The sequence below is a fragment of the Epinephelus fuscoguttatus genome, linkage group LG6 (genome assembly GCF_011397635.1).
Source record: "Epinephelus fuscoguttatus linkage group LG6, E.fuscoguttatus.final_Chr_v1".
NCBI classification, from domain to species: Eukaryota; Metazoa; Chordata; class Actinopteri; order Perciformes; family Serranidae; genus Epinephelus; species Epinephelus fuscoguttatus.
In genome coordinates, this window is record NC_064757.1 from 39,452,812 (window position 1) to 39,475,640 (window position 22,829).

At 40.5% G+C, this 22,829-nt stretch overlaps 1 protein-coding gene across 1 annotated transcript in view; it reads left to right on the plus strand.

Annotated features, from left to right (window-relative positions):
• The window catches only part of smarca2 (SWI/SNF related, matrix associated, actin dependent regulator of chromatin, subfamily a, member 2), a 69,464-nt gene that overhangs the window by 42,289 nt on the left and 4,346 nt on the right, over nt 1–22,829 (plus strand). The window contains exons 25-33 of the mRNA XM_049578464.1: nt 4,288–4,451; nt 4,671–4,898; nt 5,254–5,331; nt 6,036–6,254; nt 7,476–7,699; nt 13,189–13,294; nt 13,920–14,021; nt 14,601–14,727; nt 16,790–16,923. Coding sequence (XP_049434421.1) covers nt 4,288–4,451; nt 4,671–4,898; nt 5,254–5,331; nt 6,036–6,254; nt 7,476–7,699; nt 13,189–13,294; nt 13,920–14,021; nt 14,601–14,727; nt 16,790–16,923 — 1,382 coding nt within the window. The remainder of the gene's footprint in view (nt 1–4,287; nt 4,452–4,670; nt 4,899–5,253; nt 5,332–6,035; nt 6,255–7,475; nt 7,700–13,188; nt 13,295–13,919; nt 14,022–14,600; nt 14,728–16,789; nt 16,924–22,829) is intronic.

A 22,829-nucleotide genomic window follows, 5' to 3' on the forward strand; every position in this document is an offset into this window, starting at 1 on the left:
TAATTAATTATGATCTGTAATTAATTGATCTAATTAATCTCTTTTTTAATCTCATCTCAAAATTGCAGAGAAAAGCCCTCAACTTGAGGTATTTTCATTTAAATTCATTACATTATTGTGGCAGATGATCAGATTGATATATACTACAAAAAGTGGTTTTATAAAGTCATAATTATTGTTTTCAACAATAACACACTTGAACACAGATGCAGTACACCTAGCCATTACATTCTATTGTTTTTGAGAAGGGGGGTGCTTGACTGTCATGACATGTCAGCTTCATTAAAAGCATAGCTGCAGATTAACGCAACAATAGATGTAAAAACACACAGAAACAACACATCTGTGATCAGTTCCCTAATTTTATTTTAACCATTTTCTAAATTATTTTCCTCTTTTCCAATTTCTCGTTTTATTTCATGGAAGTGATCAATGTAAGTGCACTTGTCCTTTAAACTTAATAAAAAATAAAAGCTAACAAAATAAAAGACACCTGGTACATTCGTTACAGCTGTATCAGTTTATAGAACAGTTTTGAACAGTTAGAACAAGAGGCTGCACTGCAACATGCAAATCACTCCTTCTCGTGGCAGCCTGCGCTTTCCCTGTCCTTGCGGCTGCAAGTTGTGCTGTCTTCTCTTCTTCAAACTACAACACCCTTAATTCATGTAGGAACTGCTGCAGCCAATGTGCAGCCGGTGGGAGCTGCATGACAACTCAACCACCATGATCAGTTTTTAATGTTTTATCAGGCAATAACTACTCCAGACTGTGCTCTAGTGTAATTTTCGGGACAATCAGGGCAGGATTCAGGATTCTGGACAACTGCTTGGATTCAGGACTGTGCCGAAAAATTCGGGACAGCCCCGAAATCCAGGTTGCCGGGGAGGTCAGATATTTGCGTGCTAGGGCAGACAGCTTTTCATGCAATGCTGATGCTGGGCTCTGCTCTGTAGCGCTGCAGCTCTCCCACAAGTCAAGCACAAAGAAGCCCAATCGTACGCCTACAGACAGATTTTATAAAAGGCAACTCTGTGGCATACAGAAACAGTAAAGTTAGAGATTAAAAATGAGATTAACGCGATCAAAAAACATTGCGCGTTAAATATGGCTGTGATTAATTATTTGCAATTAACGCAATAATTTCACACCCCTAAAAAGAGCAAGAATGAATTCTTCCTTTACTGCACCCTACTGAGTTTTGTCCATCTGAGTGTTGGTCCTAGTGATGAAATTCCAAGAAAATTCTCACAATCATGACTAGGTCCTTGTAAAGATAAAAGTTATTCACAGAGCATCTCAGCCCTTAAAAGAGCTCCTAAGGTGGAAAACTGTTAGGGGCAGGGAGGAGGACTTCTAAGAGGCTTCAGAGTTTCTTAATCAAAAGAAAAAATGTCAGAAAGACACAGAGGTAGGAGAAAAGTTATCCCAATGCTGGATGACAGTGAGTAAATTAAATGCTGCAGACTAGATAGCGCAGGGAAAATATTTGTGGTCGATCCCATTAAGGATACACTATACATTTCTCACCCAGCGCAATAACCCTATAATGCGAGACATAAACTGTTAACAGTATTAAGATATTTTTAAAAACTGGAAAAATGTACCAGTGCAGCAGTGATGACTTGGGCCTGTCTCGACCTTCCATCAGCAGAGTGATCACACTAACAATCACAACACTTTCACAGTTCACACGGTTCATTTCATTTACACCTTGCAGAATCACAGATGGGCTTGTCTGTGAAAATCAATCACACTTGTTAAAAGAAAGCATCACACCTAGCAACGGGGTCAACCACACCTCCTCACTAAGGTAAACGTTTCTGTCCCTTTCTTGCTCAGAGCTGCTCTGAGAACTTTCCTAAAGCCTCATTCACATGACACGATTTTCACCCTGATTTTGCATCACACAGACTATTGTAATCTTTTGAGTGTTCATACCTGGCGACATGTGATCCTGTCATCGGGAGTCTCACCAATTGCGTTACGACCTGTGTGTGCACACCACAAGATTTCTCCACCGAGCCCTCGCCGACAGAGCCCCAGATAACACGGTGACATCACCTAACTTGGAGACGACACATTGTAAAGGCATGGATATTCTTCCCAGTGTTGAATCAGATCTGCCTCCAGGGCCTGGGTCCAAACACAACGCGCTCCCCGTCATCCTGTGGACGCCGCCATTGTTGTTGTTGCTTGTTGCTTGTCAGTGTTGCCAGATCTTGGGAGAGAAACAAGCAACCAGGGCTATGGAAGCAAGCCCAAAAGAAGCGACGGATATATATAGAGAAAGGTGACGTTTAGTAGAGCAAGCCCAAATCAGCAGCTCCACTTTAGAAACAAGCCCAAAAAAACGCAACCCCCGACTACCAATATTTGTAAGCGACTTTTCAGAAAAAAAAAACACGACCCAAAGTCGCAGCCAGTAAGCGGACCTGGCAACCCTGCGGCTTGTCCTCCTCACATTTCTTCCATCCTCCTGCGTGCTGACGTGGGACGTATCCAGTCGTGTCACACATCTCCAGTTTTCTAGTGTGCCAGATATCCAGTCCCAGTCGCAGACGAGGGGGCGACTTGTTCGTAGGCTTGTTCACACGTGAGGACTCGTTGTGGCAGAATATCTGCCCAAGGTGGCTCTCAAGATCCTCTGCATTGTCAAAATCGTGGTGAAAATCATATAATGTGAACTAGGCTTAAATCACTGCTAAGCTAAGATTCCATACTTAGAGTATCAGAGTGTTCTCAGAATGGTTGTGGATACAGCCCCAGGTGTTGAATTCTCCCAGTCAAAATTTTATTCATATCATATCAATAAGTTTATCAACTTAGTTTTGAACCAGAACGTCTAGTACTTGGATCTTGTAGCTCCTGAAAAATAAGGTGTCAGATTGAGTAGAGATATATGTGTAAACATTTAGGAAAATAAAGATCAGACTTAAATCAGCAGATACCCTTTGCTAAAATACTCAGTTCTCAACTTTCTCAAGGACAGAAAACATGACTGTTATGTAATGTGTAACAGAGAAAATAATTCAGATGTCAGAGAAAATGCTGCTCCATTTTCTTTATCCATTACTTTGTTAAACAGGACACCTTGTAATATATTATTGCTCACACGTGAGACAATATTGGAGGGCATTTGAAGCTGCCCATGCAGGTTCATCATGTGGTGTATAAAACCCAAAGTATGTTTGCTATAACACATCAACACACAACATTCTGTGTACCAAGCAGACAACTACTACATAAAGACATGCAACTTTTATTTCCCAACTTGTAGCTGGAACAATACACATGATCATGATTTGAGATAAAGTCGGATTTGGTGCCCATGTAATCCTTTTATCCCTTTATGTATTTGGTGTATGAAAAGGATCATACCTCATTTCTGATTTAAGTTGACTAAAATTCTCTTCATATACGCTCAGCATGATACCCGCACTGAGCATCTCAAACAAAGCCAATCCTATTAGCCACTAGATCTGAAAAAAGAGACCTGAGATCACAGAGATGTTATTCATTCATTTTCAGGCTCTTTTTTAAACAAGAAAACGAGAGTGACCTGATTTTTAAAAGCAGATACTATAACAGTAGTTTGTAAGACATCCTATTGCTGCTGATTAATTGGCCAAAATAAATTGGTCAGCCTCTAAAATACAATATGCAATGTAATCTCTCACTTCATTCTTCCTCAACTGCTGTGTGTGAGTGACAGATGAGACAGATATCTTCTCTCCAGCAGGGAAAACAGTCCAGCCTCACACCGACCTGCAGTAACTCACAGTTTAGTGTGTTATGTGTGTTTCTGGCTGTAATTCAGGGTTCTGAAATGAGCTTATAAAATGCTGAAAGTGAAGGACACACGTTAGAAAAACATGTTTAGTTTGAGGTGAGCAGTTTGAATCAATTCAGTCACATAATTATTATTTTGGTGCGCAACCAAAGAAAGAAATGAGTGAAAGGAATCATTTTGATAAACAGCTTTTACAACATCCGCTCAGCACTTTCAGAAAGAAACACAATTATTAGCCATGTCATTTGCAGCTGAAGACCTCTTTAGTTAGCATAATTTAGAAGCATGTTGTCAGATGTATAAAGTGCTTGTTGTATGGTTTTATCACATTTTGAACTCTGATTAATTAGAGCTGCCCCATGCCCTTTTCAGACACCTCTGAAACAGTTTATAGGTCACAGATGAGGCATTGTTTGTAGGTGATATCTGACATGGGGACACAAAGTGAACTTGACAGGCTCTCCATTTTAAAATGACCATGCTTTGTTTTTTAGGGACCACCAAATCTGAGGACCGAGCAGCACTGCTGAAGAAATTTAATGAAGAAGGATCGCAGTACTTCATCTTCCTGCTCAGTACCAGAGCCGGCGGCCTCGGCCTCAACCTGCAGGCTGCTGACACTGTCGTCATCTTTGACAGTGACTGGAACCCACACCAGGTACGTCCATCAGTTTATAACCTGTAAAGACAGTGCTTGTGCGCACAATCTGAAAGTTTGATCATGGAAAGTGTTCACTACCTTTATAGTGTCTGCAGCTCTTGGTTGAGACAAACAAAAGCAGATTTAAAGGGCTATTTAAGGATGTTTGTATGTTTTGACTTTTATGTCGAGGCAGCTGAAATGATCTCATATTTCTCTTTTATCTGCTGACTCCAGGACCTTCAGGCTCAGGACCGGGCTCACCGCATCGGTCAGCAGAACGAGGTGCGCGTGCTTCGCCTCTGCACCGTCAACAGCGTGGAGGAGAAGATCTTGGCAGCCGCCAAATACAAACTCAACGTGGATCAGAAAGTCATCCAGGCGGGCATGTTTGACCAGAAATCCTCGAGCCACGAGCGCCGTGCCTTCCTCCAGGCCATTCTAGAGACCGAGGAGCAGAATGAGGTATGGTGTGAGTTTCTAACTTGTGTTTAGATTTATATGTGGTGTTTGTGCTTGATAAGATATGTTTATAAAACAAATGTCCGAGGCTCGAAATAGATTTTCCCCTCTAGTTAAATTATGCACTCTGCTTTTGATTGAATTAGTGCAGAGTAAGCTCCAAAGATACGATCAGCAAGTTAACCCTCATCACTTACATAACCATGTTTCTATAATGCAGTCTCAGCTATTTAATTGGTGTTTGATCAAATCTGTGTGCCGCATGTGACCGATCTGTTTTGAAATGAGCATGTTCAGCTTCTGTTTTGCTGAAACAGTTAAAACTAAGACTGTCTCTTGATGTTTTTCAAAACTCCAGGAGGAAGATGAGATACCCGATGATGAAACTCTTAACCAGATGATAGCCCGCAATGAAGATGAATTTGAGCTCTTTATGGTAAGAAAATCACACCAAGTAAAACTTTTAAATAACAGGTCTTATAGAGGACAAGCTGACAGCTGGCACTCGTACATCTACCCTCAAAATAATTATAGGTTGTCGATCATGTTGAGACCATTACGCAGGTTAAATGTCATCATTTGCTCAGGCACCTTCGGATTTGGCAGCAGCTGTTCCCAGCCTGACACGTCTTCATGAATAGTAAATGAATACTTTTTGTCATGGAAACAGGACCACAGTCATTGTGTCACTCACAGTACACCGCTTGACAGTTTCACGCCACACAGCTCTGTGTTTGACATGCTGTAATATTCATCCGAAATTGACGGCCAATGACAGACTTATACCCACAGTTAGTCAGAATAGATCTGAGCCAGATGCTGTATTGAAAAACGTGGCCTTACATAACCTCAAGATTCACTGGTACTTGGCGGTGTCATCACATCTTTTGTGTTTCATCCAGCTCGTGTTGGCTCACTCTATAGTGGCTAGATGCAAGATATCAAATATAATTCCTGAGTATCTGGAAGCAAGCCACAGGATAGGGCTGGCACTAAGTGTGTAATTTGTAAAAGGGCTTTATCCAAAAGTGCATTCGGCATTATTGAATCTAAAGCTACATTTATAGTTATGTGGTATAACATTAAGGAACCAAGAATCATGTCGCCACCTGCTGACGTGTCTTTTTTGTCCTCTGTCAGCGCATGGACATGGACCGACGCCGCGAGGACGCCAGGAACCCAAAGCGTAAGCCTCGTCTCATGGAGGAGGACGAGTTGCCTTCCTGGATCATCAAAGACGAAGCCGAGGTCGAACGGCTCACGTATGAAGAGGAGGAGGAGAAGATGTTCGGACGGGGATCGCGCTGTCGTCGGGACGTGGACTACAGCGACACGCTGACTGAAAAACAGTGGCTGCGGGTAAAGTCTGAGTATATCTATCAATCTATGACATTTAATTTTTTTTTCTCAGTGATAAATAAACAAATACACTGATAAATGCAACTGCTGTGGATTGTTTAACAACACAATATGTATTATTCAACTGTGGAATTATCTATTGACCCTAATAGCTATGGAAGAACAAACTGCGGTTGCTTCAAAGAGCTGTTTAAAGAGTTTGTTTATTTCCTACCTTTTGTTATATACTGATTGATTTGATTTATCTCCGCACCTGTCGGAACGCCACACTTGTTTAGTCATTAAATCAGTGGGCAGTACAGTGGAAGATGTAATCTCATATTGTTTATATTCAAGACTGCCATTCATTCAACACTTTACTTTCTTTTGTCTGAAACAAAATACCTTTTTCCATTTTTGTTTTGTTTATCTTCAGTCTGCTGGAGTATAAATCAGGGTATCATAACACACAAGTAGCTTGTTCATTTTTCTTTCTTTTAGTCCCATGGAAAGACAAAAATCAACAATGTGTTAGTCCATCTCTCAAAACCTTTTGACTTCCTTCCCTTGTCTGTGGCTGGCAGCCCTCAGCTCATTTGTTCTGACTGAAGACATAAATCTTAAAACATAAGTCACAAATATATAGTTTACTTTTTAAGGTTCAGTAATGTCCTTGAACAGCTGGGCTGTGTAGTTTTTAGTAAATGGTACTCAAAGTCTGCAGTAATGTAAATTGACAGCATGACTTTTAGATTGACTAAACAACACAACAAGCAAAATTAATATCTATAGTCAGCAGATCTGGCCTGGATCTATGCAGAAGCTTTTATTGTAGCCTGATGCTAAAGGCACCCAGTGACTCACACCAAATGCACTATGACACGCTCCCCTGGAGAGACCTCTGAGGCCCTGTTAGATCTATTTATTGACTGTGGTTCAGGTGTTTCAGGGAAAACTAGATTAGGACAGAGAAACTTTGAGACAGGTAACAATATGTTGGAAGTAAATAACTGGAGTTCAGAGAGGCTCTAATTAAAAGAAGAAAATGTGTAGAGACCTGCTGCTGAAGAAATTAAAGGTATGCTAAGGAGCATGACTACAAGAGCTTAGTATCAGAGTTAAAGATACTACATTGCCTTTGAAAACCCTTAATTTCACACATTTCCTGTTTGAATGATCCTCATCATATGCGGACAAAGTGAGAATCAACCCTGTCTTTGCTCTGGTCCTTTTCGACTCCAGGCTATCGAGGATGGAAACCTGGAAGAGATGGAGGAGGAGATCCGGCTTAAGAAGCGCAAACGCAAGAGACGTCAGGACAAGGACTCATCGAGCAGAGACGACGGAGGCTCCAAGACCAAGAAGAAACGTGGGCGTCCACCAGCTGAGAAACTCTCCCCCAACCCCCCGAAACTCACCAAGCAAATGAACGCCATCATCGATACGGTCATCAACTACAGAGACGGGTAAGCAGATTTATTTACGTCTTGTTGGTTTTTACAACTTGCAGCGGAATTAAATGGATTGTTGTGTTAATTTTTACACGGTAAGAATTACCGTTTATGTTTAAATTAATTGCATTATCACGGTGGATTATCAGGATATGTAATAACAGCCTCATTCGCGATGCAGGCGCTGCGTGAATGCGTAGCATGTGTAAACACAAAATGAAAAGATGGCGGAAGGTGGTGATAGCAGCACTCAGGACACCCCCCCCCCCCCAACTAAACGCACAAAATCTGAGGTCTGGGCGTACTTTGGGTTTCTGAAGAATGCCGAGGGACAGCTGGTGGAGGACAACTATCCTGTGTGCAGAACATGTAGAAAGAAAGTTGCTGCGAAGGGTAGCACCACTACAAATCTGCTGGCTCATCTCCGTGACCGTCACCCACAGCTTTACAGCCAATGCAAGTTATGCTATGCAAACATCAGTTATTGTGTGAGGAACTTCGGTTTTACTAAGATTGTCATACTGTGTAACTCTCGACGTATATGGGACATATGAGCCGTATCTGTCCTCATAAACGGCGACTAGGTTTTCTGTTTTCGTTTAAGACACTTAGGAGCTAATACTAGCTGAGTAGCTAATAGCCGTATTAGCAGCTATGTTGCTAAGTGTTTCAAAACAAAACAGAGCTGAAAACACTGAGCGGAGCCGACAGAATATAAACCAACGTAACGTAACGCTAATTGAGATCAACTATGATTGAATCACTGTGATAATGGTTATTGTACGGCGAGCTAGAATCGATATAGACGGCCAGTTATGCTTTCTCGACATAAAGCTCAAGGAAACAACATAAAACGCTGCCGTGTTAACCTTTAATTAAGGCTCTCGGTTTTATAAAGTTAATTAAATTCACTGCTCACAGTCTTGACCTAACACACACACACACACACACACACACACACGAGAACATGCACTCCTTTTCTCATACAGGTAATCCTCTGACTCACATGCACACTTCTAATGTGTGAATTATTCTGTGTAATGATGACCATTGCCCTTGGGGTTTTTTTGGTTTCTCCTGCACATTTGTGATATCTATTCTATATATTGTATGTTTTTTGTTCTACTCTTGCATTGTTTTTTTTTTTTTTTATATATATATATTTTTCTTCTCGTGCTAATAAATAAATAATATATAAATTGTTTACATATTTTGCTGACTGTTAAAATACAGCAGACAAATAAGCTTTGCTCCTGTAATGTGTTTACGTATTTTGTTCATTTAAAATAAAATTTTCTGTTGCTGTGCCAATCCCTTGCCCCTTTAATGTGAAACTTTCATTTTAATATAAGATTTTGGCTGTTAACATTTTAGTATGATAAGGAAGTTACAAAATTTAGTGAAGTTATTTCAATGTATCTATTTTTTGGACATTTTACAGCGCTTAAAAAATATCACGATATTATAGTTTACTGTGATAATTTTCCATATCGTTACATCCCTAGCTGGTGACCTGTGTCTTATGAAACGTGGCAGTAAAGATATGAAGTAACACCCACTTTCGGCCTGGTAAGGGGGTGTAGATGAATGTTGCACTCAAAGGTAGACAAGTTGTCAGTACCTTGCTAGCACCTCACTTGTAAACCTGTGGAAAGCACTGTAATGTATATAAAATATTTTATTTTTTTAGGCACTTTTGCTGAGAAATCTGATCAGGAAATCCTGCAGTGTAAAAATATAGGCTACTATCTAGAGAAAAAAAAAACATTTACATGTAATCTGAGTAATCTAGACAAGCTACATTCACAGACACTGAGTCCCATTATAATGTGTTTATGAGCGAGGTCGAACAGGTAGCGCCAAAAGCAGAAAAATCTATATGTGGCGGAGATAATTTATTCGTGGCACACCGCCACAGATAAATGAATGTATGGGAAACACTGCTTCATCTCTCTGAGGGAGCGACCACCAATTGCGATTAACCCAAACTACTCTGCTTCCTCTGTCAGTGTAAATGTGTTCAGTTTGACTCTGAGAGCGTGACGGCAAAATCAGCCGTCAAATTTATGTATAGACTGTGTGAAGACCGGCCAAAAGGTGGCGCTACTGCTGCCTATTACTGACAATTGTGTTTAATTGGGCCATCCCGGGTCTCTGCTGTGATGGACAAGTGTTGTCTCCTCTTGAACTGAATTAGTTCATGAGCTGACTTAAGTCTAATTTGGACATTTGTACAGTAAACTGTGTGCAGAACAAGTACCTCTGTTTGTGAGAGTGTAGAAAATAGGGCAAGCTTTGATTATCCAGTGGAAAGTTCAGATATCTCCGTGGTCAGCGGGGTAACAGACATGACGTCATGTCTTTAAAACAGCTCAGCTTAATAAACATCTTTGAGATTCTTTCAGTCCAACACTCCTCAGAGTTAGTGTGTGAGTGTATTTGTGTGGTCTGTCCTGTTGTGTGTGCATTTTCTCTTTTTTCGCTTGTGTGCATCGTGTGTCTGTCCGTCTCTGTAATACGAAACAACATGTGCATCTGTGTTCCCGTTACTCAAATATGCATTGGCTGATACAACGCCGAAGCTTTTTCCAGGAAATTGCTACCTGCTATTCCAGAAGTCACATTCTTTCCTCTCCCAGTTGATGGTTGTTCATCCCAGAGCATCTCAATCATTGCTCTGGCATTCCTCTCACCTCACTAGACTGGGACAGATTTAAGAATTTCCACTCCTGCATTTTAGGATTCCTGATCCTCGTCCTTTCAGAAATAAATAAATAAATAAATTGAATGTGTACAGACATTAAATCAGTTTGCATCAGAATCAGAGACGGTTTGCATATATCATATAAGGAATTTGTCTTGGTGTTTTTGTGCTTAAAGATAAACCAATGCACTTTAATTGTAGCTTTTAGTTTATGTCCTGTATGTTGGGAGCTCTACACTCACACATTGCCTTCTAGTGGTCATGAATTAATCACTGCATATTTAAGGTAGGATTTGTTGTCATTGCCGTTGTTGAGTGTGAGAGCAGTATTTCTTATTCAATTGACTTGCACAGCTTTTCCCAGCAGGCCTGAGGATTTGAATTCCTTTCCAGTCAGAGGCCTGTTTCTGTCGCCTTCAGGTTTCCTGTGTCTTCTTGTCTTGTTTATGCTAATTAAGTCTCAAAACACAACAGTCAAAAGTCTATTTAAGCAGGATTTAACTCCTAATAAAGTAGTCACACATTAATAAATTAAGTGTGAGACATTTGTGTCAGCGTAGAGGATATTTCGTGTGAGGAAGCAATGCAGATGAGCAGCAGTTAGTATTATTGAAACAAGAAGTTTGATGTAGAATACACAAAGGCTCATTTCTCCTCACTAAGTTGTCTCGTTTTTCCCATTTCCCTCTTGGAGAAAATTGCAGTTAAAGACTGTTCTGTCAATCTTTATCTCTGTGACAGCCTGGCAGGAGGATAATGACTCAAGGATAGTTAGATTTTGCAGCTGTGAACTGACATACTGTCTCAGATGATCCTTGAAATGAAATTAATTTAGTTTATGATTTAAAAAACTGCTCTGCTTCTTTGACTTTGAGTTACCCTCAATTGACAGCTGGCAGTCTCCGTTAAGTATTCAGGGTATGGAGCTTACACATTGGTGTAGACGTGTCTGGAAAATAAATAGATAGAACCAAGGGACTTATCTGGGCTTGCGTATTTTATTCAACATCCTGCTCGAATGAGCTTCTCTGTTACTTTATCGTCACTCTTGTTGCCATAGTGCAATTCTTTCTGTGTGCTAGGTTGCTTGTTGTTTACATTGGCTAACTTTAAAAGAGCCAACCTGGCCCCAAGCATAAACACTTTATTATTTATTGTGCTGCATTATTCATATATATAGAAGTAGATATAATGTGGCACACTTCAAGAGGCAAAATAGCAATTAGTGCACCAAGAAAAGTTCTGGGACTTAAAGTTACAGGAAACTCACATTTTAAAGATTATTGTAATTCTTTCTTTGTATTACTGAGTGTTTGTGTTATTAGAAAGCTTTAGCTGATCCTTCTTAAGAGATGACAGCAGACTTTGGTAATTCATTTTGCACAAGTCTCATTACCCACTTTCTAATTAGTGATTCCGCAATACTGCTATAAAGGAAATCCACACTAAACCAAACAGCAGTGGCATAATGTTGCTCTAGTGTGCGGTTTTAGACAGCATGCCTGCTTCCCTGAAGCATTAGAGGCATGACGTTTAACACAACAGCGTCTAGTGTCATTTTACAGAGATGTCAACTTAGCGCTGTTAATTACTCTGCTGCCAGTGTAACAGTGGAATGACATTGCCCCCGATCCTGTGTTTATATGTTTTGTACAGAATGGCATGGTAGAATATCAGAGCAACATTCCCACCCTGAACAGGCAGTGTGAAAGCAGCTTTTGATTTTTTGCCATTTAAGCTGCTATATGTAGAATTTGTTGCCTCTCAACTTGTTGTAAAATAAAGACACAGTGGCCAACAGCAGTGCACACCACTGTCCATAAATGTTTTTGCCTTTCTCGTTAATTGTATTTAATTCATAATATAATTTTTTATCTCAGTTGTTGACATAGGACGTACTTAAATTCTTTTGCTGTATTTTCTTGGTGTGGCTGAGGCTCAGAAGTTGGCGACGTCATTTAATAACACCATTAAAGTTTAATTTGATCTTATATTGTAGTCAGTGGCGGCTGCTGGTCTTTCAAACAGGGGAAGCTCGCTTTATGTTTACATCATAAAATTTGTTATATTGTAGCGAGGCAGTAACTTGTAAAAGGAACATTTAATTGAAGCTGTTTTTCAACCACACTCAGAACCACAGCAACACACACCTCAAAGATTTTCACATGGGTTTAACGGTGAAAATGAGCTCTATCGCTTATGGAAATAAGCGACGGACGGCACTCTGTCAGAAGACTCTACTCACAAATATCCGTATGGGACTGAGCTCGCTGTCAGTCACAGCCTTTTAGACAATTCCTCCAATCATCATGCATACACCGAGCGTCCTCTCCCGCCTACCGCTTCATTAGGTCCCAGGGAAGCTGAGCCTCCCTGGAAGTGACGATTTTGTCACATTTATCCAATGAGCGTCTCGCTTTGCTGCATGAAAAAAACCTGCTCAGCACTGTCTCATAGGAATGCAGTGTAAATTCTTATTTTAATGTAAATTCAATCGTGCGTATTTGAGCATTTCTTCTATGAAATTTTAGGGGAAGTTCAGCTTCCCTTGTTGTCTCAGAGCAATCGCACCTGATTGTCGTATAGTAGAAATATTTTCCTTTGTTGTAGATTCAAATTGAGGCAGCTGATATTTTTTTTACTTTCATAAGCCCTGACTCTGAATACGTAATTGTTAATATAAAGAAAATTTGACACCAAACATTCTGGGAAGTTAAAAAGTAGTTTTAAGTCATGATTTGCTTGTAAACAGGGTCGAGTGCGAATTCAGTAATGATGTGAAATTATTTTTTGTTACCAGGTCGGGAAGACAACTAAGCGAGGTGTTCGTCCAGTTACCATCCAGGAAGGAGCTCCCGGAATATTACGAGCTGATCAGGAAACCTGTGGACTTCAAAAAGATCAAGGTGTGTTCACTCATGACCTGGCTGTTAATGTGACTGAAAGATAGGATGGTAATAATGATGATAAGTGGGGCCAAAGGGCAGAAACAAAAGATGCAGAATAAACAGCAGACAGCCCCGACAGTAAGTGTTCTTTTATTGATAAAATATATAATAAATTGTCTGAGACGAAGATTTAAAAGATGAATAGCATCTTTAGTATGCTGAGTAGTAGGTGATTGTCAGGAAATGAATTGGCAGCTATTAATTATTTCAGTTATTTTTCATTTAAAATTCCTTCTTTTTTTTGATTTTGGAAACTCATAAATATTTTTGAGGGTTTGAGCTCAGAACAAAAGAAGCAATTTTAATGTCATCTTGGGATTTTGGAAATTGTGACGGCTGTTTGTTTTACTATTGTCTGACATTTTTACTGATTACTCAAGAACATAATCAGCAGACTAACCGCTAGTAACAGTAACCGTTAGCTGCAGCCCTAATCAACATAATTACAAGTATCATTTAGAAAGATTTACATCATTTTTGAGTCTTGAAAAAGTAAAGAAACACATTGAATATCTCATTAGTTAAAGGCTCACAGAAGCTGAAAGATGAGTGTGAATCAAGCTGTTGTTGTCTCCGTCAACAGGATCGTGTGAGGAGCCATAAATACAGAGGGGTGGGAGACCTGGAGAGGGATGTGATGCTGCTTTGTCACAACGCCCAGACCTTCAACCTGGAGGGATCCCAGGTCAGAAACCCGTCCTCTTATTAATCATCTGTATTTCTTTGTATGGTGTTAAACCCTGTGTGATGGAGAGCCAGACGTCTGCAGGGTTTCACTCTCAAGTTGTGCTCAAACAATTTATAAGAAGCCTTCTTCCTTGGCTGTTTTCTGTTTTAGGGGGCTTGGCTTCGTCCTTGAGGCTTTTCTCTTCTTTTTAATTCTTGTGTTTATTAAAAGGTGTCCACCTGCAAAGCATTATAACTGCCCGAAGAGACAGAGGCAAAAAAGAAATCCTATTTTTCTGGACAGAGCTTTTTTTCATTGCTTTGGTGTATATTTTTGTCTTTACTTTTGAATGACCACTGCCTGTAGTTAAAGAGTTGGTATCAATGAGTAATAAAAGCAGTTTACTCTTATTTTTAGCACCATGCCTGCTGGTTTTATTCTGTTCCCATTCCTCTCTGCCTCCCCTCCTTTCATTATCCCCTCTAACATCAATCTCTTGCCCAGCAGGCTTTTCTTATATTCCCTGTAATATATTTCATTCATGCTTTTCGAGGAACTGTTTGTTTCATTCAGTGTAGTTTTTTTATCTCCCTGCAGATATATGAGGACTCCATTGTCCTTCAGTCTGTGTTCAAGAGTGCCAGGCAGAAGATTGCCAAGGATGACGAGAGTGATGATGACAGCGATGAGGATGAGGATGACGAGGATGAGTCAGAGGCTGAGGGTAAAGCACACCTTTTCTAGGACATTAGGCCTGTGTCTATTGGCGATTGCATCGTATAGTAATGACTGTTTTTTCCTACACCGATATTAAGGCAGTTTTAACTGAAATGGTCTGCCAGTGCCCACATTGGTGTTTTTGCTTCTTGTGATGTCCTGGAGTATCTTCAAATGCTTCCATATTAGTAAAAAAAAGTATTGAAACTAAAAAACAAATCTTGGATATATTTTCTCATCAGATTTTACAAAATAAAAACACAAAACCTATTGATCCAAAAACAAACCTAGACACATAAACAGAATATTTTGTAACACTCCATAAGTTATTCGAACATTGTGAATTATTTAGGTTTGGAGATATTCTCATTTTTATCAGCAGAGTGCGAAGGCTTTGTGAAGGATTCATCATTCATTCCTCTGACACTATCATGCAGTTTTGCACCACACGTAACATTGCACAATGACGTCACAGAAGACAGAACCCTTAAAGGCCGAAACACACCAGCGCTAAGTGGCATCCGTCAAAAAATATGCCCCTTTATTTTCAATGTACAATCCCACACCAGTGGCAGCTGGACGCGCCACCCCACAGCACTTCACACCACTGTCCTATTTCCAGCCTCACCACTCCCGGAATTAAATGCACTTTTACGCCACTCGCTCTCTCCTTGTACATACCGGCTCCCGTAGCAGCTCTTTCATCTCCTCTGCTTGAATTTAAATTTTGAATTTTTTGTTTATTTAATAGGGACAGTGCAGTTAACATAGTTTCATTACAAAGCATGGACCTGATGTGCTGCGTATAGAGTTATAGCTACAGCTAATTTTCAACTCCTGTCCCACGTTGGGCTTTTAAAACAAATACAACCCGTGGATGAGTAAAGAGAATGCTGTTGCTGTTGCTGTTGCTGTGTCTCGTTTGACAAAGAATGAATAAGAGACTTGTTCAGGTCGATAAATGTCCCGAGCTAAACGATCCACAGTCCCAAAGTTATTAAAAAACATGACCAAAAAGATTTTGCCTGGCGAGTCATAGCCCATGAGATTGACACTTCAGGTGAGAAATCAGAAGAGGTACAGATCTTTCAGTAAAGGTACTAATAATTGTGTGGTCTCCTGTTAACAAGCTGCAGCACTTGACACGTGTCATGGCGCACTGCGGTGCGGCAGCACTGGAGTATTTTCAGCTTTAGCCCTCTGCTGCAGAAAGAATGAATGTTCTAGTTACTAGGGTTCTTTTTTTAGATCCGTATATACAGGATTATGCAAACAACGATCTCCAGTGGCCTTTAGGGAAAAATTCCGATTATTACTGTGAAATACTATGTTTAAAATGCACTCAAGGTGAGGTAACATAAAGTAGAGAAGCCTTAGCTTTCTGCTGCAAAAAGACAGAATGCTCTGCTATCATGGTTCTTTTTACATCGATTTAAACAGAATCCTGTCCGCTGTCCACGGGATGTCCATTTTTAAAGGGTTAAGTAACTAACTATCAGTAACAGCAAAGATGTTATTAAAATAATCTCTAGAATCTGTCCCCTACTGTGCATTTAGAAATGTTTCTGGTAGAGCAGCACGTGCACCTGCTGGGCCCTGTTACACAGCACAAAATACTTTATAAATTAATTATAACAACCAGTTTGCCCTCTCTTTTCATGTATCAATACCCAGCATCTCATCAGAGTAGTTAACTTTTTGAATACGATTTATTTAATATTTTAAATAAAATGTTCACCATAATATCCCCAAACACACGATTTTAAATTTTCATTTGACACTAACACCGAGTCATCTGTCCTGGCATTTTACTGGCATGCTGTGACATAACTCCCCACAGCCCCTAGTGATTGGATTGCTTATCGGGGATTTCCAGTAACCATGACTGGATGAAATGAAAATGCAACTGATTGCCAACCTTAATTTGCATACTGACACACACACACACACACACACACACACACACACACACATTAATTTAATGTCTGACTAAGCGAATGATGATAAAACCAGTTATGTGAAGGACTCTAAATCAGTTCTACTCTTCTCCTTGTGCTTGATTCATTCAGCCAAGTCTGTGCGGGTTAAGATCAAGCTGAGTAAGGAGGCGCGCAGCCATGACAAAGGCAAGAAGAGGCAAAGCCGAGGGAAGGCCAAGCCGGTGGTCAGCGACGACGACAGCGATGAAGACCTGGATGACAATGTAGGTGGTTCCACATCTCTGCATTTTACTGTCATGACTCAGTGATCTTTTAGTCAGGGAAAGGCTAAACTGACTGTTTTAAGCTCAGCAGTTACAATTTTTAATAAGCAAATGAAAGAAATAGATTCATATGACACTGACCATAATGAACACTATCTGATCTTTTTAATAATATCATCAACTACAGCCTTGGAAATTGATGAAAAATGAGAAATGGCACACTGAGAGCTGTATAACAAGCCTTGTTGGATCTCAGTTCTGGTCCTCATTATCGAATGTCCTGTCGGTTTCCTTCCAGTCGTCTAATCAGCAGCTGTTTTGCACCTGGGCCGCCAGGTGCTGCTAATTAATTTCAGTTAAACTGATAGTGGATGACAAAAAAAAGTGAAAACTGCAGCACTGTTCAGGGTCATCCCAAACATTTACTGTGAAACACAAAAATGGGGCTGTTAAACGTGATGTCCCTACAAGAGCTCATGTTGATAATTCAATCAGTGTTTGGAGAGGCACAGCCAGGAATAATGAAGCTGAGGAAATTACAGCAATTCTATCCATAAGCTGGAAAAGAGCAAAGGACATGCAACACAGAATGATCTTAACCAGAAGTTAACGAGAGGAAAAGGTCGACAAATGAAATCAAATCCATCCAGGGACGCGCCCATGTAGGATAACTAATTAAGCATGTGGGCTGTATGTTATTGAATATTCTATTATGAAGCCAAGTCATGACTGTATTTTACTGTACTCACGCCTTCTAGTTGTATTTATCCTCTTCTTCAAACCGTCCTCTACATTGCTGTAAGCATACAATCAAACCAATAATGGGAAACTAAAGCCACACCAACCACCACTTAAGTGCTAATTTTCCTATGATTAATTTCCTAGTAGATCCTCTTCAGCTGTCTCCCACACATCAGAGAGCTTCTAAGTGTCAGTGATAAAAGCAAACTCTACAACTGTAATATTTTCCTACAGTATATTCTCGCGCTAAATGATATGTTCAGGTTCAGTTCAGTGGGTGCTGTATTGGTACGACCTGTAGATTTAATAAAAAGCAGAGGGCACAGAATGAATAATGTCATTTGTCACTTACTGTCACTGCTGATCTCTGTCAAACGTGTGCTGCATGACATTTATCCTTCACACCATAAATCACTGCAGTCGGGGAGGTTCGCTCAGGGTGACTTTGTGTCCTGTTAGTGTTGTATTACCACAAACTTGTACTTTGATCCCAGTGTTTGTTTTTTAAATCTAAAGTGTCAGTAGTTCATGTTCTTTATGCACAACATGTGCAGTGGAGCAGCTGTTGGCTTCTTAGGTCTCAGACTCCCTCTATGGGTGCTCTTAAGCTCAGTTCAGACCAAAGATTCGCAACGACATAAAACTGTTTTAGAACGTTGCAGAGAAACATTGCAGCGGTGTGAACTGGCCATCCGAGCTCGACTCAAGGTGGCTGATGGTGTCACCTGCAGCTCAGGTCAAATGGCCGGTGGCTGGTTTGAGAACATAAAGCATGTCACCTGTTTCTACAGCCAGTCACCTTGTAGTGATATCCGCTGGTCAAGTCAAAGTGACCTCAGACGGCAGGTTCCCTTGCTGCGGCAGGGACTGCAACTGCTGAGCCCTCTGTTTCTGTCCTCACAGTGTGCCGGTGTCAGACAGTGGGCTGTCACTCCTTGCTGTATGTGCTTATGCCCCACCCACACACACACATTCTTAAGCCCCTTTTACACTGCCAGATTTTCAGCGAATGTTGGGCCGTTTTGCCGGCAAGCTGCGAGCGTTTAGACACAGAGCCGGATTGGCGAGTTGATCCGAGGTGCCCAATTTTCCACCTCGTAGGGTAGACATATTGGCGGAACCCTTGTAGTTTAAACAGACCAAGGCGGCCTTCCACAACGGGAGGGGCTGTTGAAGAATTGTGGGAGGAGCTGTTGATGACACTGCACGTGTGAGCCACTGGTGGTGGATAAACAGGAAGTAGCAGGAATTAGCGAGCAGCTAGTAGCAAGAGGGAAACACAAACCTGACAGACACTGTAAAGATGAGCAACTGGGGAGACAAGGAATTGCACACCCTCCTTGCCCTCGCAAACGAAGAGGCCATTAACCGTCAGATGACAGGGACGGTGAAGGACAGGCCGACTTACGAGAGAACCGAAAGGACTGACCAGCCACAGCTTCCCTCCCATGTCACTGTTTACGTCACACACTGAGCTACACATTTTGTTACTTGCTCACGCCCCCCATTGCCGTGAAAAAGGCACATTCTGTATGAACAAAAGTAGGCAGGCGGCATTTTGCCGCACTCCCTGATTTTGTTTTTATACTGCCAATGCTGAAAAAAGACTGATTGGGCTTTCCTGCAATTTGCACAACTCCTATCTAAAAATGGCTATACTGACTGATTAATTGGCACTGCATACTTGTATCATTGTGGCGTATTTATTATGAATACAGCCCATCTGATGCTTGTTACGTTTTTGTTTTTGGCCGTTTCATGTCTACTCCAAATACAACTGTAGCCAGTATCTCGCTTTCACTATCCTCATTCATATTTTAAGAAGCTACAAATTATATTCAGCCACAAAAAAAGCCTTAAAAGCTGCAAACAGAGCGGAGGTAGAGAGAGTTGTTGCAAAGAGACAATACACCGTCACATCTAGTTGGAAATATGAGAGCTATTGTAGATCTACTTTCACCACACACCTGATTCTGATATTTTTCACACCTTAAAAGGCTCCTTCACATTTGTGTCTGCTGGAGTTTTTCCATCAGATTTCATCCCAGTTTCAATCTGCCTTTTCACGCTGTAAGTGTAACCTCATATTCCTGAAGTAGTAATATCCTTTTCTCTGTGATGAGATGGCAACGCTGCTTTGTCACTTAATGATCCGCAAGATTTCTACCAAGCTCACCCAAACCACCCGACCTGCACATCACTGTGAAGGACCTATTGATTGGCAAGTTCTCGGGTTCTAATTGCATTCTTAATTAGTGTTTTGTTTAATGTACTGTATGTGTGTCAAAAGGTCAACCAGTGAGAAAAACACAGAGACTGACAGAGTGAGATAAATATAGTATCATGTCTGCTATAGGCGCAGAGGGACGGACCAGTGACTGATGGATCTGGATCATTTCCAGAAAAATACAACATAAAAAGCAAAATGAAATAGTTGATATTTCTAATTTTATGCCATTTACTATACATTTTTATATTTATTATTTGAAAATAAACCAGTGTGCAGGGTGTTGAAAGCCTACATGGTGTAAATGTTTCTAGATATTTAACTGGTTTTGTATGTGTCACAATCAAAGGATGAAACTGGCATAACTTGTGAAACAAATCTAATCACAAACATAGTCTCATCGCCAAGATTTAAAGAACAGGCCTCTAACTTGTTAGGTCTAATTCAAATAGAGTTTTTTCAGATGCTGTAATGATGGAACCAGCCAGGCTGAATATGACTGATTAGCACCTGAATTGTGATTTGATTTGGAGAGTCTGATTGTATGTTTCCACTGGACTCAACAAGTTGGAAGTTTTTTTTAATCATATATTTGTGCACCAACCTTACATACTGTATTTTGGGTGAGGTCTTAATAAACACTGTTGGGTAGCTTGTGAATTTCATCATGGGATCAATAAAGTCAATCGTAGCATATAATATTACATCATCATCTGTATGTTAATTATATTTGTATTATTAATCTAAGTAACTTAAGTCAGAAAATAAATGTAGTGCAGTAAACATTACAATATTTGCCTCCAGAGTGTATAACGTAGCATTAAATGGAAATACTCAAGTAAAGTACCTCAGAATTGTACTTACAGCTACTCTTACCTTTCTTGCATTTCACACAGCCCGCCTCCCTCCAAAGTCCCATCCCCCTCCTCCTGCAACTCCACCTCCCTCCAACGACCTACTCCCCCCACCTCCATTACATCCTCATTACGTCTATGATAGATGTAGGCGTTGGCAAGGTAACGTTAGATACACGGAAGAGGAGAGCGAATGTAACGTTACAACCAAGACAGTCAAACACAACCCTGGAGTTTTAAAACTCAACCAGAGTCAGTGATGACTGATGCGTTTTAGAATAAGGTTACAGTGCTGACGTTAGATAGTAGCCTTAACGTTACTGGTAAGCGGAAACGCACAAGGAAGATAACGTTAATGTTTCAGAGGCCATGCTACAGTAGGCTAACGTTAGCCATTAGCAACTGGATGCTGTGTCATAAAAATGACGAATAAAGAAGTTCAGTTCAGTTCATAACGTTATATATGATATAACATTATGAACTGAACTGAACTGAACTTCTTTATTCATCATTTTTATGCGCAGCACAAAAATGAAATGACATTTGGCATACCCCAAACAAAAAAACCCCCAGAATATTTAAAAACAATTTGTGCAACATATAAGAGAGAACATATAGTGCAATAGTAAGATGAAAAGGGTCAACATTTCACAGTCAAAAACGCAGATGATGCAGCCTCCCTGTCTGCTCTATGTAGTGTTAGCCCCGTTAGCTCAACACCGGAGTCTGATATGTTACCATTCATCCATGTCTCAGTGAACACAAGGACTCAGCAGTCCCTCACTCCTCAGTGAGTGGATCTCTACAGGTGTAATCCATTTACGTGTCCAGCAAGCGGACGTTCGCTAGAAGGACGCTGGGAACAGCTGGTTTGATGGGGTTAGCCCTTAGCCTAGGTATGCGAACGGTTACGTCAGTCGGAGGCCTCCACGTGGTGAGACAGACAGGACAGGAGAAAACTCTGACCAATCATTGCATTTGTCCGAATGCAATGATTGGAGTTTTCTTAGAGCCATGTGAAAATGGTATAATAATGAGTTTTTATTTCTGGTGGAATTCACTTACATTTTAGTGTGCCATCAGCTTATTAATAGCATTTTAACCTAAACAAAGAAAAGCATATCCAGAAAGGTAAGTGTAGCTTTAAGTTCAGTACTTGTCTTATTTGTATTTTCAACACGCTTCCACCAACACATTCCCCTGTGTGGTTTAAATGCAGGCAAGAGCATGACAGATACATCTCGATATACTACTTGAATATTAACTCTATAGGGATCAGGCATTCTTTCTCCTCCATTACATTGTCATCAATATTCAGCACAAATTGGCAACTGGAGGCAAGTTTTTATTCATGCCAGCACTGATACTAAACTGCAGGGTGTTTGAGGTTAATGTAAACAGCTCAGCCAAAAATAAGACCTTCACCAGAGCGTGGCCAAAAGCCATGTTACTCCGTGAATACTAAGTGTAGTGAGTGATGTCCCCAGCTGTCTATCAGTTACGGTGCTTTCTGTGCTGTGTGTTTAAAGCGGGGTGTCTGCAGGTCCTTGAAAAGCCTATTTAAATTTTATTTATATTGGGATTTAAAAGTCGTTATGCGACAGCTGGTTATGACCAAGCAGTTTAATTGGACAGGAGGCGCTGGGACTGTTAACTATGTATGTATCATTAGGCTTTGCAGGTTTTTTAAACAGTTAATTACGTTTATCCTCAATTAGCTTACATCGTAACAAACACTGCACTGCAGAGAGGAACATTTTTCAACAAATGACATTTGAGTTAAATAATGAATGGTTGCCACAAAGGAGCCTTGGTACCTCACTGCACATCTCCACGTGTGCTCGTATGACATCAGAAGATGCCGCAACATCCTGTCTGATCAAGCCGTTAACTCGTCTGCATCACAGGCTCTGATTTCACTGGTTGCACAATAAACGAAAACATACAGATAAATGTAGGATGAAACAAAGGTGTGGTAACATGTATATCACGCTTACACAAAGTAGCAGGCTGGTGTGCAGGAATAGAGTCCAGTTGCAAACTATTTGTGTTGTGGGTAAATCATTAAATATACATCAAATCAT